Below are 18,797 nucleotides of genomic sequence, written 5' to 3'. Positions count from 1 at the left end.
CATATTAAGCAACCACTGCCACCTGCCTGGATAGTGAGAACCATGCACAATGGGTCCATGAACTCATGTTGCTTGCACCACACACGAAGGTGTCCATTAGCATGTTTCACCAGGTATTGGACTCACCTGACCAGCACATTTATTTCCAGTCCTCCAGTGTCCAACCAGTGTGTTGTTGAATCCACAGCATTCACTGTCGACAATGACTGTTTGCTGTGGAATGCCATACATCTGAGTGTGTGGCACATCATCATTTGGGATATTGTTCTTGCATTCCCCATATTGTATTGTGATGTCAACTGTCACACAGTGACCTGCTGTTGAGCCTGTAAAATATGTTGCATGCTTCGATTACCACAAACATCTACCTTGCATAATCCTTTACAGTTGTGTCAGAGGGAGGTGGTTTGACCTGCTTGGCACCATTCTTTGCACACCTTAACCACAGTGAGCTGCGAGCAACTGACAGGACATGCCATTTCCGATATGGAAGCGCCTGATGCACAAGCTCCCAAAATCATGTCCTTTTGAAACTCAGTGATATCTTTGCTACGTCCCAATACTGCTACTTTATCACTCTGACTTGCATGACCAGATGCAAATTACCACTGCTCTAGTGTAAGAAGCTGTTCAGCTTTTTATACTGCAAGCTGTATGACATAGTCCATTACAGATGGGGCAGTCACAATTCAGTGATCAGTGTGTGTGTGTGTGTGTGTGTGTGTGTGTGTGTGTGTGTGTGTGTAAAGGAATATATATTAGGAAAAAAATAAAATAAAAAAAATAGGCAGAACAGCGAAAAAAAAACAAATAAATCACAAGGGCAGACGAGGAAAATAAAGATACATGGTAGGAAAATATGTATAAACATTTTGAAGCATTAGATATAGGGCAAATAAAGCCAAATTTAGACCGGCACCTACTTGTTAATGCCGAGGTCAAAATAATGTGAAATATTACAAAAGAAACATAATAAACCTACCACTAAACAAAATAGACTTAAAATAAACCACAAGGAACAAATAAAACAACTGTTATATCCATTCTCATCAGAAGGGTTGGCGCCTCCGTAGCCAGGTGGGAAGGAGCAGCTGTGCATAGCACACGCTTCTTGATTAGACCGGGGTTCGAGCCTGTCACCACCAAATAGGAGGATGCGACAAGGTCAGGGAATGACCACCGCATATTCCCGGAGCAATATGGCCTTAGTTGCTAATGCTCCTAGAAACCAAATAACAAACAAACAAACATCAGAAGGCCACTGGACACAACAGCTGTGAATATTATAATATTCACAGCCATTGTGCCTTGTGGTTCATTTTAAGTCCATTTTCTTTAGTGGTAGGTTTATAAGGTTTCTTTTGTGATATTTCACATCATTTTGCCCTCAGCCTTAACAACTGGGGGCTAGTCTAAATTTGGCATTATTGCCATATTAATGTGGCTTTATTTGCTCTATATCTAATGTTTCAAAATTTTCATACATATTTTTCTAACTTGTATCTTCATTTTCCTCTTCTGTCCTTGTTATTTATTTTATTTATTTTTTTTTTTATTTTGTTTTTTTTTCTCTTTTGCCTATATATATATATATATATATATATATATATATATTTTTTTTTTTTTTTTTTCCCCTAACTTTTATTACTTTACAATTTACACAATGTGTTGGATTGCGCTGTATGCTGCCACTTACCCTTGTGACTGTATGTTCTTTTTATTTCTTTCATATGTTTAATTTGTATCATTATATATATATATATATATTTTTTTTTATATAATGAGTAATATGGAAAGAAAGTTAATAAATTGTAACAAGCTAACTAATACTTATGGGCCAATGCACTTGCAACAGCAATGATGCATCACGACCATAATGTGTAAAAAATATGTTGTATGTAGCAATTAACATTGAAGACAATTCAAGAAGACAATACCAAGATAGATTTATAGAAAACGCAAGGGATAAAGTAAGGTTAGTAAAAAAAAAAAAAAAAAAAAAATATATATATATATATATATATAGTCAGTCCTCGTATAACATGTGTTTACACTACACGAATTCGCTTATGCAAGATTCGCCTTTGTGTTTACAAGAAATGGCAGTCGAATGCGGAATAACCCCAACTGAAAGCAACACGATAGGAATGAAGAGAAGATTCTGAAAATGTATTTATGTTTTTTATATCAGTGAAGCAGAAACACATTTCGCAATAATAACGTAAAAACCCACACAATTCCAGCTATCGGTATTATCGCAAATGCAATTAGATCGAGTTTACTACCAGTTTATGGCGCCTCCGTAGCCAAGTGGGAAGGAGCAGTAGTGTGTATCACATGCTTCGGGGTTCGAGCCCGTCACCACCAAATATGGAAGATGTGGAAAGGTCAGCGAATGACCACCGCATATCCCGGAGCAATATGGCCTTAGTTGCTAATGCTTCTAAAAACCAAAACAACAACAACAACTACCAGTTTATAACAGATTCCACTATCAGGTACACAACTGGAAATTGTTTTTATTGTTTTATGGTAGTAACCCCCAGAAATGTGCTTTAGTAAGGTGTTAATAGGTGTCTCTGCCTTTATGGTGTTGTTTATTCAGTTGCTACATGCGCGCAGCTTTGTTTATATGCATCAAGCGTGCCTCCTCATTTGGTAATTGTGCTTTATTCTCTAAAAATGAATAAAATACTTAAAAGGTGTGAAAAGGAAGCATCCTGGTGAGGACACTACGGATTCAGAGAGAAAAAGAAAAGCAATATCGATAGACAGGGGTGCACCGGGTCAAAAATTCTTACCTGGGAAAATCTGTAGCAGCCTCCATCATCTTCTGGCCTCCGGCCCACCGGGGTTCCCCCCGATAAGGCTTATAGCCAGTCCGCCTCTGTCAATAGAGAAAAAAAAATATGAAACTGAGGCAACTCCAAGAATTAGAAAGAATGCAGAGAAAATAAAAACAACTTTCATAGTAGGAACAACTCAAAGTGTAACAAAATCCGTTACATCAAGACACAAAGAATTGGAAGAGATGGAACGGCTCATCTGTTTGGATAGAAGATCAAACAAAGAACAAGTTTGCTTACAAAAGCATTAGCAATTTTTTTTACATAATAGTCGTAAAAAAATACTTGCATATTTTATTACAATTATTTATTGTGTTTTGTAATGTTTTGGTTACAAATGTGTGTTCAATCTTGGGTGATCGGCACCTAACCCTATTTTTCCCATAGAGCCTGTTATTTATATTGCATGATTTTGCATTGCACGAGGGTTTCTAGGAACACAACTTTCGTGCTATATGAGGACTGACTGCATATATAGAGGGGGATTCACTACCAGTGTGACAAACTTGCAGGAGGTGTAGGGGGCACAAAGATGGATCGGAATCACATAGCATTGCAGGGTCCAAAATGCTTTCGTCATGCGGTAGAGGACGTTCAACGGGAGGTTGCGTGAACAGCGATCCTGCTGGAAGTCAGCATTTGCAAACTGGTTCCCGAGGCAGTAGGATGGATGAGTATTCAAATGTTGAACTGGCTGACATGCACCTCTCGTATGGAGCTGCGGAATGTAATGGGCGTGCTGCTCTGCGCTTGTACCAGGAACGTTTCCCGCACAGGTGTACTCCTCATCATACAATTTTCGCACGTGTGCACAGAAGGTTACGTGAGACTAGTTGTTTCACGAGAGGTACCATGAATCGACAGCGAACAACGAGGGTGCCAGACAATGAGGAGAATGTCCTACGTCTTGCAGAGGGCAATCCGAGTGCGAGTACTCGAGCGATAGGCCAATGATTGGGTATTTCCCAATCCACTGTATGGAGGATACTGTCAACAAACCAAATGAGTTCATACCATCTGCAAAGCGTCCAATCATTGGAGCCTGTGGATTATCCACTCCGGAGGACTTTTGCTACTTGGTTTCTTCAACAGAAACAGTTCGCAAATGCTGACTTCCAGCGGGATCGCTGTTCACGCTACCTCCCGTTCAACGTCCTCTACTGCATGACGAAGGCATTTCGGACCCTGCAATGCTATGTGATTCCGATTCATCTTTGTGCCCCCTACACCTCCTGCAAGTTTGTCGCACTGGTAGTGAATCACCCTGTATATATCTATATTGTGTTTTTTTTTATTAAAGCCTATGTGATTATTTCTTCTTTATCACTTGCTACATTAATGCTATTTTGTCATGTGGCAATTTGACATTATACGTGCTTGATATATTACTGGTTTATTGAATAAATTGCTTCGATTTGGTCGATTTAATCTATTTTCTGGTATTTATTTATTATCTATATAGGTATTTAGGTGTATGGGGAACAGGAAAACCAGTTAGCATGTGTAGTCTAACTTCTTCCTGGGGGTCTGTACATGTAACGGTAATAATAATAATAATAAATGAAGTTAATATTATATATATTTCAAACAAACATCAAATAAACATCAAATCGATGTCAACTAACATTCTTTTACCTGGTCATCTACCCGCTACTTCATCTGGGGCTTTGAGTGGATCGATAGCCAGATTAAAGGAATGTCTCATTCCTACCCATTTCTGTTATCCCTTTATCAGTTTTGCCTTTTTAGTGATTTATTTTTGTACTTAATTAATTAATTGCTTTTAGATAAACTTTAATTCAATTTATCGTTTTCTTTTTCAGTTTAATTTTAATTTTTAGAAATATTTTTAATCTTAGAATCGGAATCAGCAAACTGGTATAGGTGATACAAAGCCCAATGGGTAAGTATCTGAATAAGCGAGAAGGTTTTTACTTACAGTCATTTGTCCTGTGGTAGTCTGCCGGAAATGGGGGTTAGTCCCGCTCTCTATTTGTTTTATTGACCGATCGGTTTTTAGTGCGCAGACGATATCATCTGTGCACTAAAAACCGCGCAGACAATGGCGTGATGTCGATATTGCTGTAGGGCGATATATTTGCAAGTCGTGAGAGGGTTGATTTTTATGTTTTCCGGGGGTGTGGGGGGCTGAGGTCGGGGGGAATTCTTCCGAGTTGAAATTATGTGTTTTATGTATATACAAGCCCGATGTATTAGAAAATTACGTGGTGAATATTATTGATGATGTTTTGATGTAAAGGATGATTTATGATGGAAGGATGTTGTTCATTTACATTATTTTCATGATTTTGTTATTTACACGAATTTGCTATGGCTATTTACACGAATTTGTTATTTACATGAATTGACTATTGCTATTTACATGAATTTGTTATTGCTATCCCTTGGACTATGTGTGTGTGTGTATTTTTTTTTTTTTTTTTGTGTGTGTATAATACACACACAAAAATTGTGTGTGTATTATACACACACAATTTTTTTTTGTGTGTGTATAATTTACCCACAGTCTAGTTGACTTCATCTGGGACCAACCACCCAGATGAAGGCAAAAAACAACAAGGAGTTCTCTTTTTCTGTAATGATTAATATCTGCTAAATTATATGAAATAATAATAGTAATAAATGTAGAGTTTAAGTAATTTGAATCTAAACCAATAAACATATATAAAATATGTTGTATAAAATACAACATATTTTATATATATATATATATAAAAGCAAAGTTATAATAATTAACAAGATAGTATGAACAGAGCTGTAATGCTCAATACGATCTACATTGATATCAATATTTGTAAAAGAATAAGAGAAGTTTACCTCAATATGATACATAGAACACTTCCATATGATCCTCTCAAAAAATTAAAACGAAAACAATTAAAAAATCAAAAATCTTACATTACTGTAAAAAATAATTAAAAATCAATTGAACACAATTAAAAATTAAGTAGAAAATTAAAAGAATTTAATGAAAAAATAGCAAAATGGTTTCCCTTCCTTTTTAATCTAATGTAATTTTGCACCAGACTGTTCAAAAAATTCCCCATAATTCTGGGTATCGATAGGTTATACCTGGAGAGAAAGGAAGTGAATGAAACAGTCAATAAGAGTTTAAAAAATAAATTTGATAGTATGAACTAGAGCTATAATGCTCAATATGTTCTACATTGATATCAATATTTGTAAAATCAAGGAAAATTGTTTTGCTATTTTTTCGTTAAATTCTTTTAATTAATTTTTTACATAATTTTTAATTGCGTTAAATTGATTTTTAATTGTATTCAATTGATTTTTAATTATTTTTTACAGTAATGCAAGATTTTCGATTTTTTTAATTCTTTCCATTTTAATTTGTGGAGAGTCACACTCAAGTGTTCCACTTATCATATTGAGGTAAACTTCTCTTATTCTTTTACAAATAATTAACAAAAGAAAAAAAGCTGACATGAAAATAACTAGTAAATGTATGTAGTATTAAGTGAGTTTTTAGAGAGATTAAAGATGAATATGGCAATTATTACGAATAAGGCAAGTTTGTACTACTGTAGAAATTGGAGCAGTATGGTATTAACGGTAAGTTGCTATAATGGATAAAAGGGTGGTTGAAGACAGAGAGTGGTAATCAATGGATGCTGCTCTTCATGGACTAATGTTATTAGTGGAATCCCCACAGGGTTCGGTGTTGGGCCTACTGTTGTTTTGTATATTTATCAAGGATATTGATGAAGTTATATCAGGCTTAATGTCAAAGTTTGCAGATGATACAGAGGTTGATAGGGTTGTTAATGACAGTGTGCTACTGCAACAGGATCTAGAAAATTTGGGTAGACGGGCTGAGAAGTGACAACTGAAGTTTAACATTGACAAATGCAAAGTACTGCATATGGGTAGAAGTAATCCCAGAGAATGTACCAACAGTGTGGTACTACATTTAGGGTGGTATAAAATGAAAAAGATCTTAGAGTAATTGTTCAGTCAGATATGAAGTTTTCTCAGCAATGCAGACAGGCTGCCAGAGCAGGTCACGAGGTATTGTCAATGATATACAGGAATTTTGCTAGTACGGAAAAAAGAGGTGATTATCCCTTTGTATAAGGCAATGGTCAGGCCACGCCTTGAGTACTGCATACAGGTCTGGAGACCTCAATTTAGGAAGGATGTAGAGTTGCTTGAGCGTGTACAGAGAAGGGCAACAAGATTGGTGTGGAGAACGAAGGGTCCTCTTACCAAGAAAGGCTTCAGTTCTGCAAATTGCAGCGACTGGAGACTAGGCACCTGCAAGGTGATCTGATTGAGGTGTATAAGGCCTTGAATGGGTTGAGCATGCTGAATTCTGATGAGATTCTTTTGCTTGCTCAGATTACGAACCTGAGGGGGCATAAATTCAAATTGAGGAAAGACAGTTGTAGAAAAGATGTGCTGAAATTTGCTTTTAGCCATTTAGCCAGGGGTGGTTAATTGCTGGAACAAAGTTCCATCTGTCGTTGTGGAAATTGATAGCGTGAATAAATTTAAGGAGGAACTGGACAAACACTTTTAGAGGGAATGGATGTGTGAAATTGTTTTTTTTTTTTTATTTTTTTTTTGGCTCGTACGCTTACTTTCTTGCATCACATGCCTCTTACTTCTACTACTACTACTATTTTTATTTTTATTTTGTTATATGTTTATTTCATTTTACCTTAATTTTTCATGTACACTGTGTTGTGACTACCTCTCTTTATGGAAGAATTTTCTGCTTTTACCCTCTTCATTAAAAAACTATTTTTTTATATATATATTATTTTCATTCTATCAGAATATCCTCTTTTAATATTTTTCTTCCATAGCTATACATAGAAATGCAGTTTATTGATACATAATCAGGTGTAGTCCCCCGAAGAATTACCTGCTTTATGTATAATTTATTTTTAGCATGCATCAAAAAAATTTTTTATTATTTTAATTAGTCTTTACCTTCTCTCATCTTTAGATTTCTCTTACATCAAAAAATAAAATTTGTTTGAATCCAATTATTTGATGCATTCTAATTTATTATAATCATTAATATTAATCATTTATTTTTATTTTTTAGCTTCATTCCATCTAATTGACTTTCTAATTCAGCTTCTTTAATTTCATATAATTTAGAGTATCACTTAGGTTTTTTTTTGCCTTCTTTCTCTTTTATTCACCTTAAATATTTTTCTTTCTTTCTGTCTTTCTCTACTAGTTTGGCACCTTGTGCTCTTTACATTTCTGTCTATCAACTTTTTTCTCTTGCTTAGTTATTACTTTGCTTATATATTTATGTATCCTTTGTTGCTGCTTTATGCACCTAGGTACCTTTGCCAAATAGCCTTCATATTATAACAAAATATGTATATATCCCCGTTTTTTCCATATTATATGGTGTTACTTTAAAATCTAAACTTTATATATATAATAAATTTATTGCCAAATAAAAATATGCATAAATATAAAAAAAAGAAAAGAAATAAACATGATGGCATATCCTGTTATGTGAATTAAAGGAATCACAAAAAAATAATAACTACCATTTGAGCCATAATATCCTTTTTATAACCGACATATATTTGTCCCATATAAACTAATATTAAATTAACTATATTAAATTGGTAACTCAGGCACATAATTGAGTGTGAAATAGTATTAGTCAAGGCCAATCGATGCAAGCAAGGAAATTAGGCTTTTACTACATCAGCCAAAAAAAACATAAAAAAAAAACAAACCTGTCTATATAACCTGTATCTTAATCGTACTCTTTCCCCTTCCAGAAGGTACCAATCCAGTGGTCCCTTTAAATTTCACCAAATTGTCAACCTAAGCCATCCAGGAAGGCAGTTTATTGCAGTGTCGTCTAACAAACAACTAAATATCACTGAGATTTGGTCAAAGTATCCAAGACATTTCTATCTTCCCAAAGTCCAGTCTGTTAGTTTTCCCTTAGTAGTTTATATTTATATCCCCTGGTTTTTATGTTCCATTTCAGTGTGAAAGTTTCACCATCATTCTTCTCCTCGTGTCTTGTTTCCAAGTCCTGTTATCACACTTTTGCTATTCTCGCCAAGTTGCCCATATTTGGATTGTTTCAAACCCTTAATGTCATTAAGTATGGCCTCCAAACTTTTAACACGATATATCAAATGTGGTCTCAACATTGACTTCTATAATGGAATTGTAATCTCCTCCCTGGATGCAAAGTATAGTAAATCATTGGTAAGACACTGCATGGTGTATACTGTTGTAGGATTGAAGGGGGGGGGGTAGTGGTAGTAGAAAAGGCTTGTAATGCAAGAAAGCAAGCTTATGTAGCCATCAGCCAAAAGAAAAAAAAAAACAATTTTGCACATCCATTCCCTCCAAACGTTTGTCCAGTTCATCCTTGAATTTAAGCTATCAATTTCCACAACAACAGATGGAAGTTTTTTCCAGCAATCAACTACCCGCTAGCTAAAGGCAAATTTCTGCACATCTGTTCTATAACTGTCATTCCTCAATTTGAATTTATGCCCCCTCAGATTTGTAATCTGAGCAGGAGGAAGAATCCCATCAGAATTGAGCCTGCTCAATTCAATTCAACTCATTCAAGGCTTTATACACCTCAATCAGATCACTTTGCAGGTGCCTAGTCTCCAGACGCTACAATTTGCAGCGTTTTAACAAAAGTTGAGATCACAAAAATTCATACACTTTACTGCATTTGATTTTCAATTATGGGGACATTCTGCTCCCACTATAGATCAGTGTTGAGCACTTGCCACCCAGACTTACAGTTATGTTCAACTTAGAGGCAAACACCATTATCCATAGTTCTGCTTAAGTTGCTAATATTGTTTAAATTGTATAGCATTATCCTCGCCTGTTCATATCTATAGTTAACTATAGATACGAACAGGCGAATTTACTATACATTTAAAAATCAGAGACAACACCAGGACAGCTATTCCGAACCTACTGGCTTCTCATCAGCTAGTGTATAGGTGTGGATTTTTATTTCCTGGTTGCTTGTTTACCCTGCATGCTAACTTTCATACCTGATCCAAGTCTCTGTTCTCACTTATACTTTTCATCTCTGCACCTCTACCATCCAAATTACTTTCGGGTTATTATTTCCCAAGTGTAGAACCTTACATTTGGCTGCATTAAAACATAACAGTTATTTCTCTGACCATTCATGAAGCAACTGCAAACTTAAACATTGTGCTTTTTCTTTCCTTGCTTATATCATTTAGAATTAAATTAATTTCCTTGCTAATAACATGTTAGAAATTACTAGAATACTTAATTTATATTGTCTGTATAGGTGAGGTAATAGGAGTTTTTATGGTAGATAGGCTGGGCCTATGGTCACCTTCAGTTGATTGGATCACTCCAGACATGTTTTGCCAGTTTCCAGCGAGCTTGTGTCACACCACTTCAGGTAATCACTTTCTGACATTTATTTAATTTCTCTAGATAGGATGGGCATATGGACCTCAGAACCTGTTGCGAGCTCTTCAGTTACTACATCAGAACTGTGTTTACACATCTGCCACTCCAATACAGGTATAGATACTATGTTTGTATGTTTTATACTTTATGTACAGGAATCCTTCGATTAGTGCGAGACTCGAATTAGTGCAGTTTACATTTAGCTACCAATTTTCAATTAGCACAAATCAAAATTTTGATTAGCGTGGTATTTTGGCTTGGACTAAAGAAACTGAAGCTGGTGATGCTACGAAAGTCAGTACTAAGCTACAAATGTAACAAAACTAAATTATGCATTACATTAGAGAACATTATAGAAACACATGACTTGTTTTCTTAGTGAGCGCCCTGCTCTGTTCACAAAAGGGAGTTACTGTTTATTTTGTGTCACATCATACCTTCTCCATCGAGAAATAAACAAAAATGAACGCAAGATAGTGTGTGAAGCTAGTTTGTTTTTCTACCATAAGAAAATAAAAAGAAACAGATTATTTCAAACATGTATTATTACAACAATTGAAATATTTTCTAACATTATGCACTCTGAAGGACAACACCCGCCGCACCACATTTATTATATACATGCAGATCAGTTGCTTTCAGTTCTTTCATTGTGTGTTAATGTGCAGACTCCCATGTTATTTTTCGCCATTATGTGTTGTTTTGCCAGTTTCCAGCACTTTTCCTTTAACATTGCAAAAATACTCAATGACCGTAAAAACAAAAGCCTTGAGTATTTTTGCAATGTTAAAGGAAAAGTCAACAATAGAAAACTTGGGTAGAGCGGTAACTGAAGAAAATGTTCAAACAAGTTCAAAAGAAAAAGTGATTGAAGCGGAAACGGAAGAAAATTTCACTGCCAGTAAAGGGCTGGTTTGAATGTTTTAAGAAAAGAACAGGACTGCATAATGTTGCATTGACTGGAGAAGCAGCAAGTGCAGATAAAAATGCAACCACGAAATGTCCCGAAATTTTAAAGAAAATTGTTGATGACTGCGGCTACACAGATCAACAAATATTTAATGTTGATGAAACAGGCCTTTTTTGGAAATGAATGCCAAAAAAAACTTTTCTAGCAAAAAACGAAAAGGCTCAACCAGGCTATAAAGTTTCCAAAGATAGAATAACACTTTTATTGGGAGGCAATGCAGAAGGCGATTTGAAATTAAAATCCACGGTTATTTATAGAAATGAAACTCCCAGATCTTTTGTTAAAGTTTTAATAAAGCAAGCCCACCTGTTGTTTGGCACTCTAATAGAAAAGCTTTGGTCATGAAAGCTTTATTTGAAGAGTGATTCACTAGCTATTTTTGTCCAAAAGTTAAGGCCTATTGTAAAGAAAATAATCTTGCATTCAAAATTTTATTAATTTTAGACAATGCCCCGGGCCACCCACCAGCACTTTCTGATTTGTGTGAAAACGTGAAGGTTATTTTTTTACCTCCAAATACGACGTCTTTTACAGCTTATGGATCAAGGCATAATTGCTAATTTTAAGGCCTGTTATTTATGCGGAACATTTGTGCAAACAATTGAAGCAACAACTGGAGATGGTGCAGTTTCTTTTAGTTGAATTTGGGAGAAATTACAATACCAGGAAAGCAATAGACAATATTCGTGAGTCATGGTCTGAAGTAACATCCAGCAATATGAGAGTAGTTTAGAAGCATATTTTGCCACATTGTGCAAATGATTTCTGTAGTTTCACTCATGTCAACACTGTTATTGATGAAATAGCAAATATTAGAAGAGATCTAGGCTTTGATGAAATCGACAACAGTGATGTTAGCAAATTGCTGGAATCACATTCAGAACAATTAAGTGATTCTGACCTCCTTAATATTGATGAACAACAAGCATATGATGAGGTGGAAATTTGTGAGGAAGAAAATGTTCAAGAAAAGAAGGTGACATTAAAAGAACTTGAAGGAATATTTCCCAGCAGCTGAAAATTTTAAACAACTAATCATGGATGCAGACCCAGATATTGAGTGCAGTTTGCAAATTCGCAGGAACATTGTAAAAGATGTGTATCCATACAAGCAAATTTATGATGAAAGGAAGAAAGAAAAGTCTGTGCAAACCAGCCTTTTGAAATATTTTACAAAGAAATAAAGTGAGTTATATATTATAATTTTTTTTAATTTCAATAAACTTTTGATTACTGTACTGCAAATATTTATAATTAGCCTTTGCTTTTATATTGCTGTACTTTAAATTTCCATAAAAAAAACGTATTTTTAAAAATATTGATTGGTATATTGTAGTAGGTCTTGGAACAAATTAGGCTATTTTGTATTGATTATTAACTTTGCATAGCACGCCATTTTCGCAGAGCCAATTAATCATGCTAATCGAGGGATTCCTGTATATATATATTGTTAAATATACTCAATTTTGAATATAATGTACTAACTAATTAATGTATGTGTTTTTTGCTTTATATATATATATATATACACACACACACACTGGTTAATTGAATAAATTTTGCTGTATTACTGGTTAATTGATTAAATTGCTTCGGTTTGGTCGATTTTTCATTTACTGGTATTTATCTACTATCTATGTGGGTATTTAGGTGTATCGGGAACAGGAGATCCAGTTAGCCTGTGCAGTCTAACTTCTTCCTGGGGGTCTGTACATGTAATGGTAAATAATAATAATAATAATAATAATAAATGAAGTTAATATTTTGTATTTCAAACAAACATTCTTTTACCTGGTCATCTATCCGCTACTTCGTCGGGGGCTTTGAGCGGGTCGATAGCCAGATTAAAGGAATTAGTTACCCGTTTCTGTTATCCCTTTATCAGTTTTGCCTTTTTAGTGATATTTTTATACATAATTACTTAATTACTTAATTTTGGATAACTGTAGTTAATTGATTTTAGATAATCTTTAATAGATTGACTTTAGATAATCTCTAATTAATTAATTTTGGTAAACTTTATATTGATTTTAGATAATCTAATTATAATTTTAGAAATATTTTTATCTTAGAATCGGAATCAGCAAACTGGTATAGGTGATACAAAGCCCAACGAGTGCATATCTGGATAAGTGAGGAGGTTTTTACTTACAGTCAGTTGTCCTGTGGTGGTCTGTCGGAAAAAGGAGGTTAGTCCCGTTCCTCTGTTTGTTTTATTGACCGATCGGTTTTTAGTGCACAGATGCGCCTATTGTTTGTTATGGCGTGATGTCGATATTGCTGTAGGGCGATATATTTGCAAGTCATGAGAGGGTTGATTTTTACGTATTGCGGTGGGTGGGGGGCTGAGGTTGGGGGAGTTCTTCCGAGTTGAAATGATATGTTTTTCTTATATACAAGCCCGATGTATTAGAAAATTATGTGGTGATTACTGATGATGAGGTTTTGAATAAATGGGTGTTTTTATGATGTTAAGATGATGTCCATTTGCGTTTTTTCATGAATTTGTATTTACATGATTTTTCCATTGTTATTTACATGAATTTATTATTTACATGAAGTTTGTCATTGCTATCCCTTGGACTGGGCCGGTATAGCTTTTCTAAGGCATAACATCCCGTATTGTCCTAGGGGGTAGCTATTTACATATATACAGCCTCTTACTAAGTGAATGTTTACCTTGTGTCTCCTTGTGCTGTGTGCTTCAACTTCCCTGCCATAAAGTTCATCCACTGGAATAGCAACATTGCTAAGCACATACAAGGAAACACAATTAGGAACCAAACAACGAGATTAATAAATATATGCAATAATTCAGAAAATATAACGGAAGCAATTAAACTAATAAAAACCCTCACCAAAAACAGTATACCAAACAATTACAGCAAACACCACATTAAAGCGGCCATACATATGAACATCAAAAATCAACCGAACATCTGCCGTATAGAATAATTGAAAACACCACAAAACAGCTATAAACCATCAGTAGCCAAAAACCAAATTAAAAAGCAGAATAAAAACTACCTAAATTGAGGCCCAGATTGATTGCGCTCAGAAGAGGCTCGTCCTCTGACCGCACTGTAATCCGGCATCCTATACTAACCCACCCTTTCGATATAAAAATAAAAATTAGAAATGCCCAAATGGAAATATAGCAAAATACAAAGAACATATTTAAACTAAACAGCACAAGGAGACATAAGGTAAACATTCACTTAGTAAGAGGCTGTATATATGTAAATAGCTACCCCCTAGGACAATACGGGCCGTTATGCCTTAGAAAAGCTATACCGGCCCAGTACAAGGGATAGCAATGACAAACTTCATGTAAATAATAAATTCATGTAAATAACAATGGAAAAATCATGTAAATACAAATTCATGAAAAAACGCAAATGGACATCATCTTAACATCATAAAAACACCCATTTCTTCAAAACCTCATCATCAATAATCACCACATAATTTTGTAATACATCAGGCTTGTATATAAGAAAAACATATCATTTCAACTCGGAAGAACTCCCCCAACCTCAGCCCCCCACCCACGGCAATACGTAAAAATCAACCCTCTCATGACTTGCAAATATATCGCCCTACAACAATATCGACATCACGCCATAACAAACAATAGGCGCATCTGTGCACTAAAAACCGATCGGTCAATAAAACAAACAAAGAACGGGACTAACCTCCTTTTTCCGACAGACCACCACAGGACAACTGACTGTAAAAACCTCCTCACTTTAGCATTTTAGCATTAGCATTAGTAGAGGCATTTGATGCAAGAAAGCAAGCTTATGCAGCATCAGCCAAAAAAAAAAAAAAAAAAAAAAGTAACATAAATAAATAAAAATAACCACTTCCACTGCACCCCTCTGTTCGTTCGAAATACCTGTCCAGCTGAGTCTTAAACTTATTTAGGCTATCAACTTCCACGACAAGGGATGGAAGTCTGTTCCACCTACCAACCACCCGCTGGCTAAAGGCAAATTTCCGCATATCTATCCTACATCTGTCTTTCCTCAATTTGAATTTATGCCCTCTCAGGTGATTATTCTGAGCAAGAGGAAGAATCCCATCAGCATTGAGCATGCTCAAACCATTCAAGGCTTTATACACCTCTATCAGATCACCTCGCTCGTGCCTAGTTTCCAGACACTGTAATTCGCAAAACTTAAGCCTTTCTTCGTAAGAGCACCCCTTTGTCCCATTCACCAATCTTGTTGCCCTTCTCTGTACTCGTTCCAGCAGCTCTACATCCTTCTTGAAATGAGGCCTCCAGGACTGTATACAGTATTCTAGGTGTGGCCTGACCATATAATATCAAAGTTATTCCCTGCATCCAGTTCTTTTGTGACTGCATCATAGTATCCAATCAAATTGGTCAGGCAAGACTTCCCCTTAACAAAACCATGCTGTGTCCTAGCTATAACTGAAGTCTTGTCTAGATGATCCTGCAGTGCTTCTTTAACCAGTGCCTCCATTAATTTTCCTGGAACAGAAGTTAAACTCACAGGTCTATAATTACTTGTGTCAGCCTTTGATCCCCCTTTGTGAATTGGGGTCACATTTGCACATCTCCAGTCCCTGGGTACCTCCCCTGAGTCCAAGGAAGCTCTCATAATTATGGCTAAGGGTTTGCTTACTTCCTTTGCTGCCTCCTTTAATAGAACTGGATAGATCCCATCCACCCCAGGTGCCTTTCTTGTGTTTATCTTCAACAATTTCTCCTCCACTTTGCTCTCAGTTATTACAAGATTCTCTAGCTTACTGCTAGAGTTGAATACACCCCTGGCATTCCCCTCGCTGAATAACTCCTCATGTGTGAATGTCGATGCAAAATATTCATTTAGTTTGTTAGCTACCTGAGCAGGATCATCAACAGTTGACCCATCGATCTCAAGTGGACCAATCTGATTCATCCCCTTCCTTCTAGAGTTTACATAAGTAAAGAACTCTTTGCTGTTTTTCTTCGCATCCCTTGCCAAGGATCTCTCGTAATCTGCCTTCGCCTGCCTAACCTCCTTTGTAACTTGGTTACAGATCAACTTGTATCTATCATAGGCGTCTGTGTCACGTGTTAATTTGTATGTATCCCATGCATTTTTCTTCTCTGCCATATGCCTCATTAGTTCATCTGACATCCATTTAGGCCTAAACCTTGAACAATATTTCTTAGTTGGTATGTAAAGCCTAGTAGCTTCCAAGATAAGTTCTTTGAATGCTTCCCATTTTGAATTTGCTGTTGGCAATATCATCAGTTGATCCCACTGTATAGAATTTAAATACTGTCTCAGTCCATTGTAGTTGCCTTTACGAAAGCAATACCCCTTCCCCCTACCCCTAATGGTAGTTACCTCTTTGAGTAACTCCCACTTCAGCACACTGTGATCACTGCCACCTAGTGGTTCATTTATCTGCAGATTCTTAATGCATGAAGAATCACTACTGATAATCAAATCAAGAGTATTACTCCCTCTAATTGCGTCCCGAACATGCTGATTTAGAAAACAATCATCCAATAAATCCACAAAAGCCTTGCTACTGTGTGAGTGACCAGCCCCCAAATTCCAGTCAATATCTGGGAAATTAAAATTCCCCATTATAAGACTCTCTGATTTACTGGCCCACTCTATTTCTCCGAACAGTTTCTTATTATACTCATCAGAGTCATTAGGCCTATAGCACACTCCTACTCTCAATTTTGATCTCCCAATGCTTATGTCACACCAAACTGACTCGACACTGCACTGTCCAGCGATGTCGACTGGCTTCACTTCCTTGGATTTTATGTGTTTTTTAACTAATAGCATAACCCCTCCTCCCTTCCTATCCTTTCTGTAGACATTGTACTCCCCAAATTGCAGTTCTGCATTCCTTATATCTGTGTGACACCACGTCTCTGAAATCCCCACAATATCTGCCTTTGATGTTTTGAGCAATACCTCAACTTCATCAAATTTATTTACTAAACTCCTAGCATTGGTGTACACGCAAGTATACATGCACCTGTTCTTTTTCTTAGCTACCCTAACACAACCCATGTGTTTACTTGTACCCCAATGATTCCCAGCAGTCTCTGAAATATTATGCATCTTATTTTCCAGGCTGCGGCTCATTCCAATAGAAGCAGTGCAAGAATCACTTTCACCTCTGCCAGTGGCTACTGTTAATCTATTAGTCCTTGTATCTCCCCAATCTAGCAGTTTTCCAACCCACCTAACACTGCCTCGATAGCATCAGCAAACATTCTTGCACCCTTTCTATTTAAGTGTATCCCATCCCTGTAGAAGCAGTCTCTCCTGTTAACAAGTACAGACCAGGCTGAAAAAAATTCTACCCCTTGAGCCCTGCACAACCTTTCCAGGGCCGAATTGATTGACAGGGCTCTCATCATATACTCCCTCCTATCGTGTCTGGGCAGAATTGCAGACACTTTCAATTTCAACCCTAATTCACGCCTTTTTTTCATCAGTGACCTGTACTTGTCAAGTAATTCCGCCGGTCTCCTACTCTTAATATCATTGGTGCCAACGTGTACAACTATATCACCTTTTGTGCCCTTAAAAGATCCAGATACTCACCCGTTGGGCTTTGTGTCACCTATATCAGTTTGCTGATTCCGATTCTAAGATTAAAAATATTTCTAAAATTATAATTAGATTATCTAAAGTCAATTTATTAAAGATTATCTAAAATCAATTAACTGAAGTTATCCAAAATTAAGTAATTATGTACAAAAATATCACTAAAAAGGCAAAACTGATAAAGGGATAACAGAAACGGGTAGGTATGAGACATTCTTTTAATCTGACTATCGACCCACTCAAAGCCCCCGACGAAGTAGCGGGTAGATGACCAGGTAAAAGAATGTTAGTTAATATTGATTTATTTGTTGTTTATTTGATGTTTGTTTGAAATACAAAATATTAACTTCACTTATTATTATTATTTACCATTACATGTACAGACCCCCAGGAAGAAGTTAGACTGCACAGGCTAACTGGATCTCCTGTTCCCGATACACCTAAATACCCACATAGATAGTAGATAAATACCAGTAAATGAAAAATCGACCAATCCGAAGCAATTTAATCAGTTAACCAGTAATATGTCAAGCACGTATAATGTCAAATTGCCACATGACAATAGCATTAACGTAGCAAGTGATAAAAAAGCAATAATCAAATATGCATAAATAATAATTAAAAAACATTATATATATATATATATATATATATATATATATATATATATATATAAAGCAAAAAAATTGAAAATTAAAAGAACATGAAGAGTACAGTATTCTAAAAAATATTTCCTGATATTGTTACTTTAGTAGTAATGTTTTTGGAATAAGAACAACAAATCAAGTATATTAACACAGTTTATTAAGCATAAATTTATTGTTCAAGTATACTAGCGGGCTTTGCCCCCTGCTCTCTGCTTTTAATAAAATAAAATACTTAACAGGAGCTTTCGACACTGTGTGTGCCACTTCCTTAGCTATGAATACATAA

The 18,797-nt window shown here is 35.8% G+C and overlaps 1 protein-coding gene across 6 annotated transcripts in view; it reads left to right on the top strand.

The window, feature by feature from the left end:
* Nucleotides 1-18,797, top strand: part of Kyat (Kynurenine aminotransferase) — a 141,310-nt gene that overhangs the window by 53,415 nt on the left and 69,098 nt on the right. For all 6 annotated transcript variants that reach the window (XM_090370506.1, XM_090370508.1, XM_090370503.1 and 3 more), the window contains one exon: nucleotides 10,326-10,415. In XM_090370506.1, the coding sequence (XP_090226632.1) occupies nucleotides 10,326-10,415 (90 nt within the window). The remainder of the gene's footprint in view (nucleotides 1-10,325; nucleotides 10,416-18,797) is intronic.

The sequence above is a fragment of the Mastigoproctus giganteus genome, chromosome 3, assembly GCF_048544385.1.
Source record: "Mastigoproctus giganteus isolate SK-2022 chromosome 3, ASM4854438v1, whole genome shotgun sequence".
Lineage (NCBI taxonomy): Eukaryota > Metazoa > Arthropoda > Arachnida > Uropygi > Thelyphonidae > Mastigoproctus > Mastigoproctus giganteus.
This window is presented reverse-complemented; position numbering and strand designations above follow the sequence as displayed.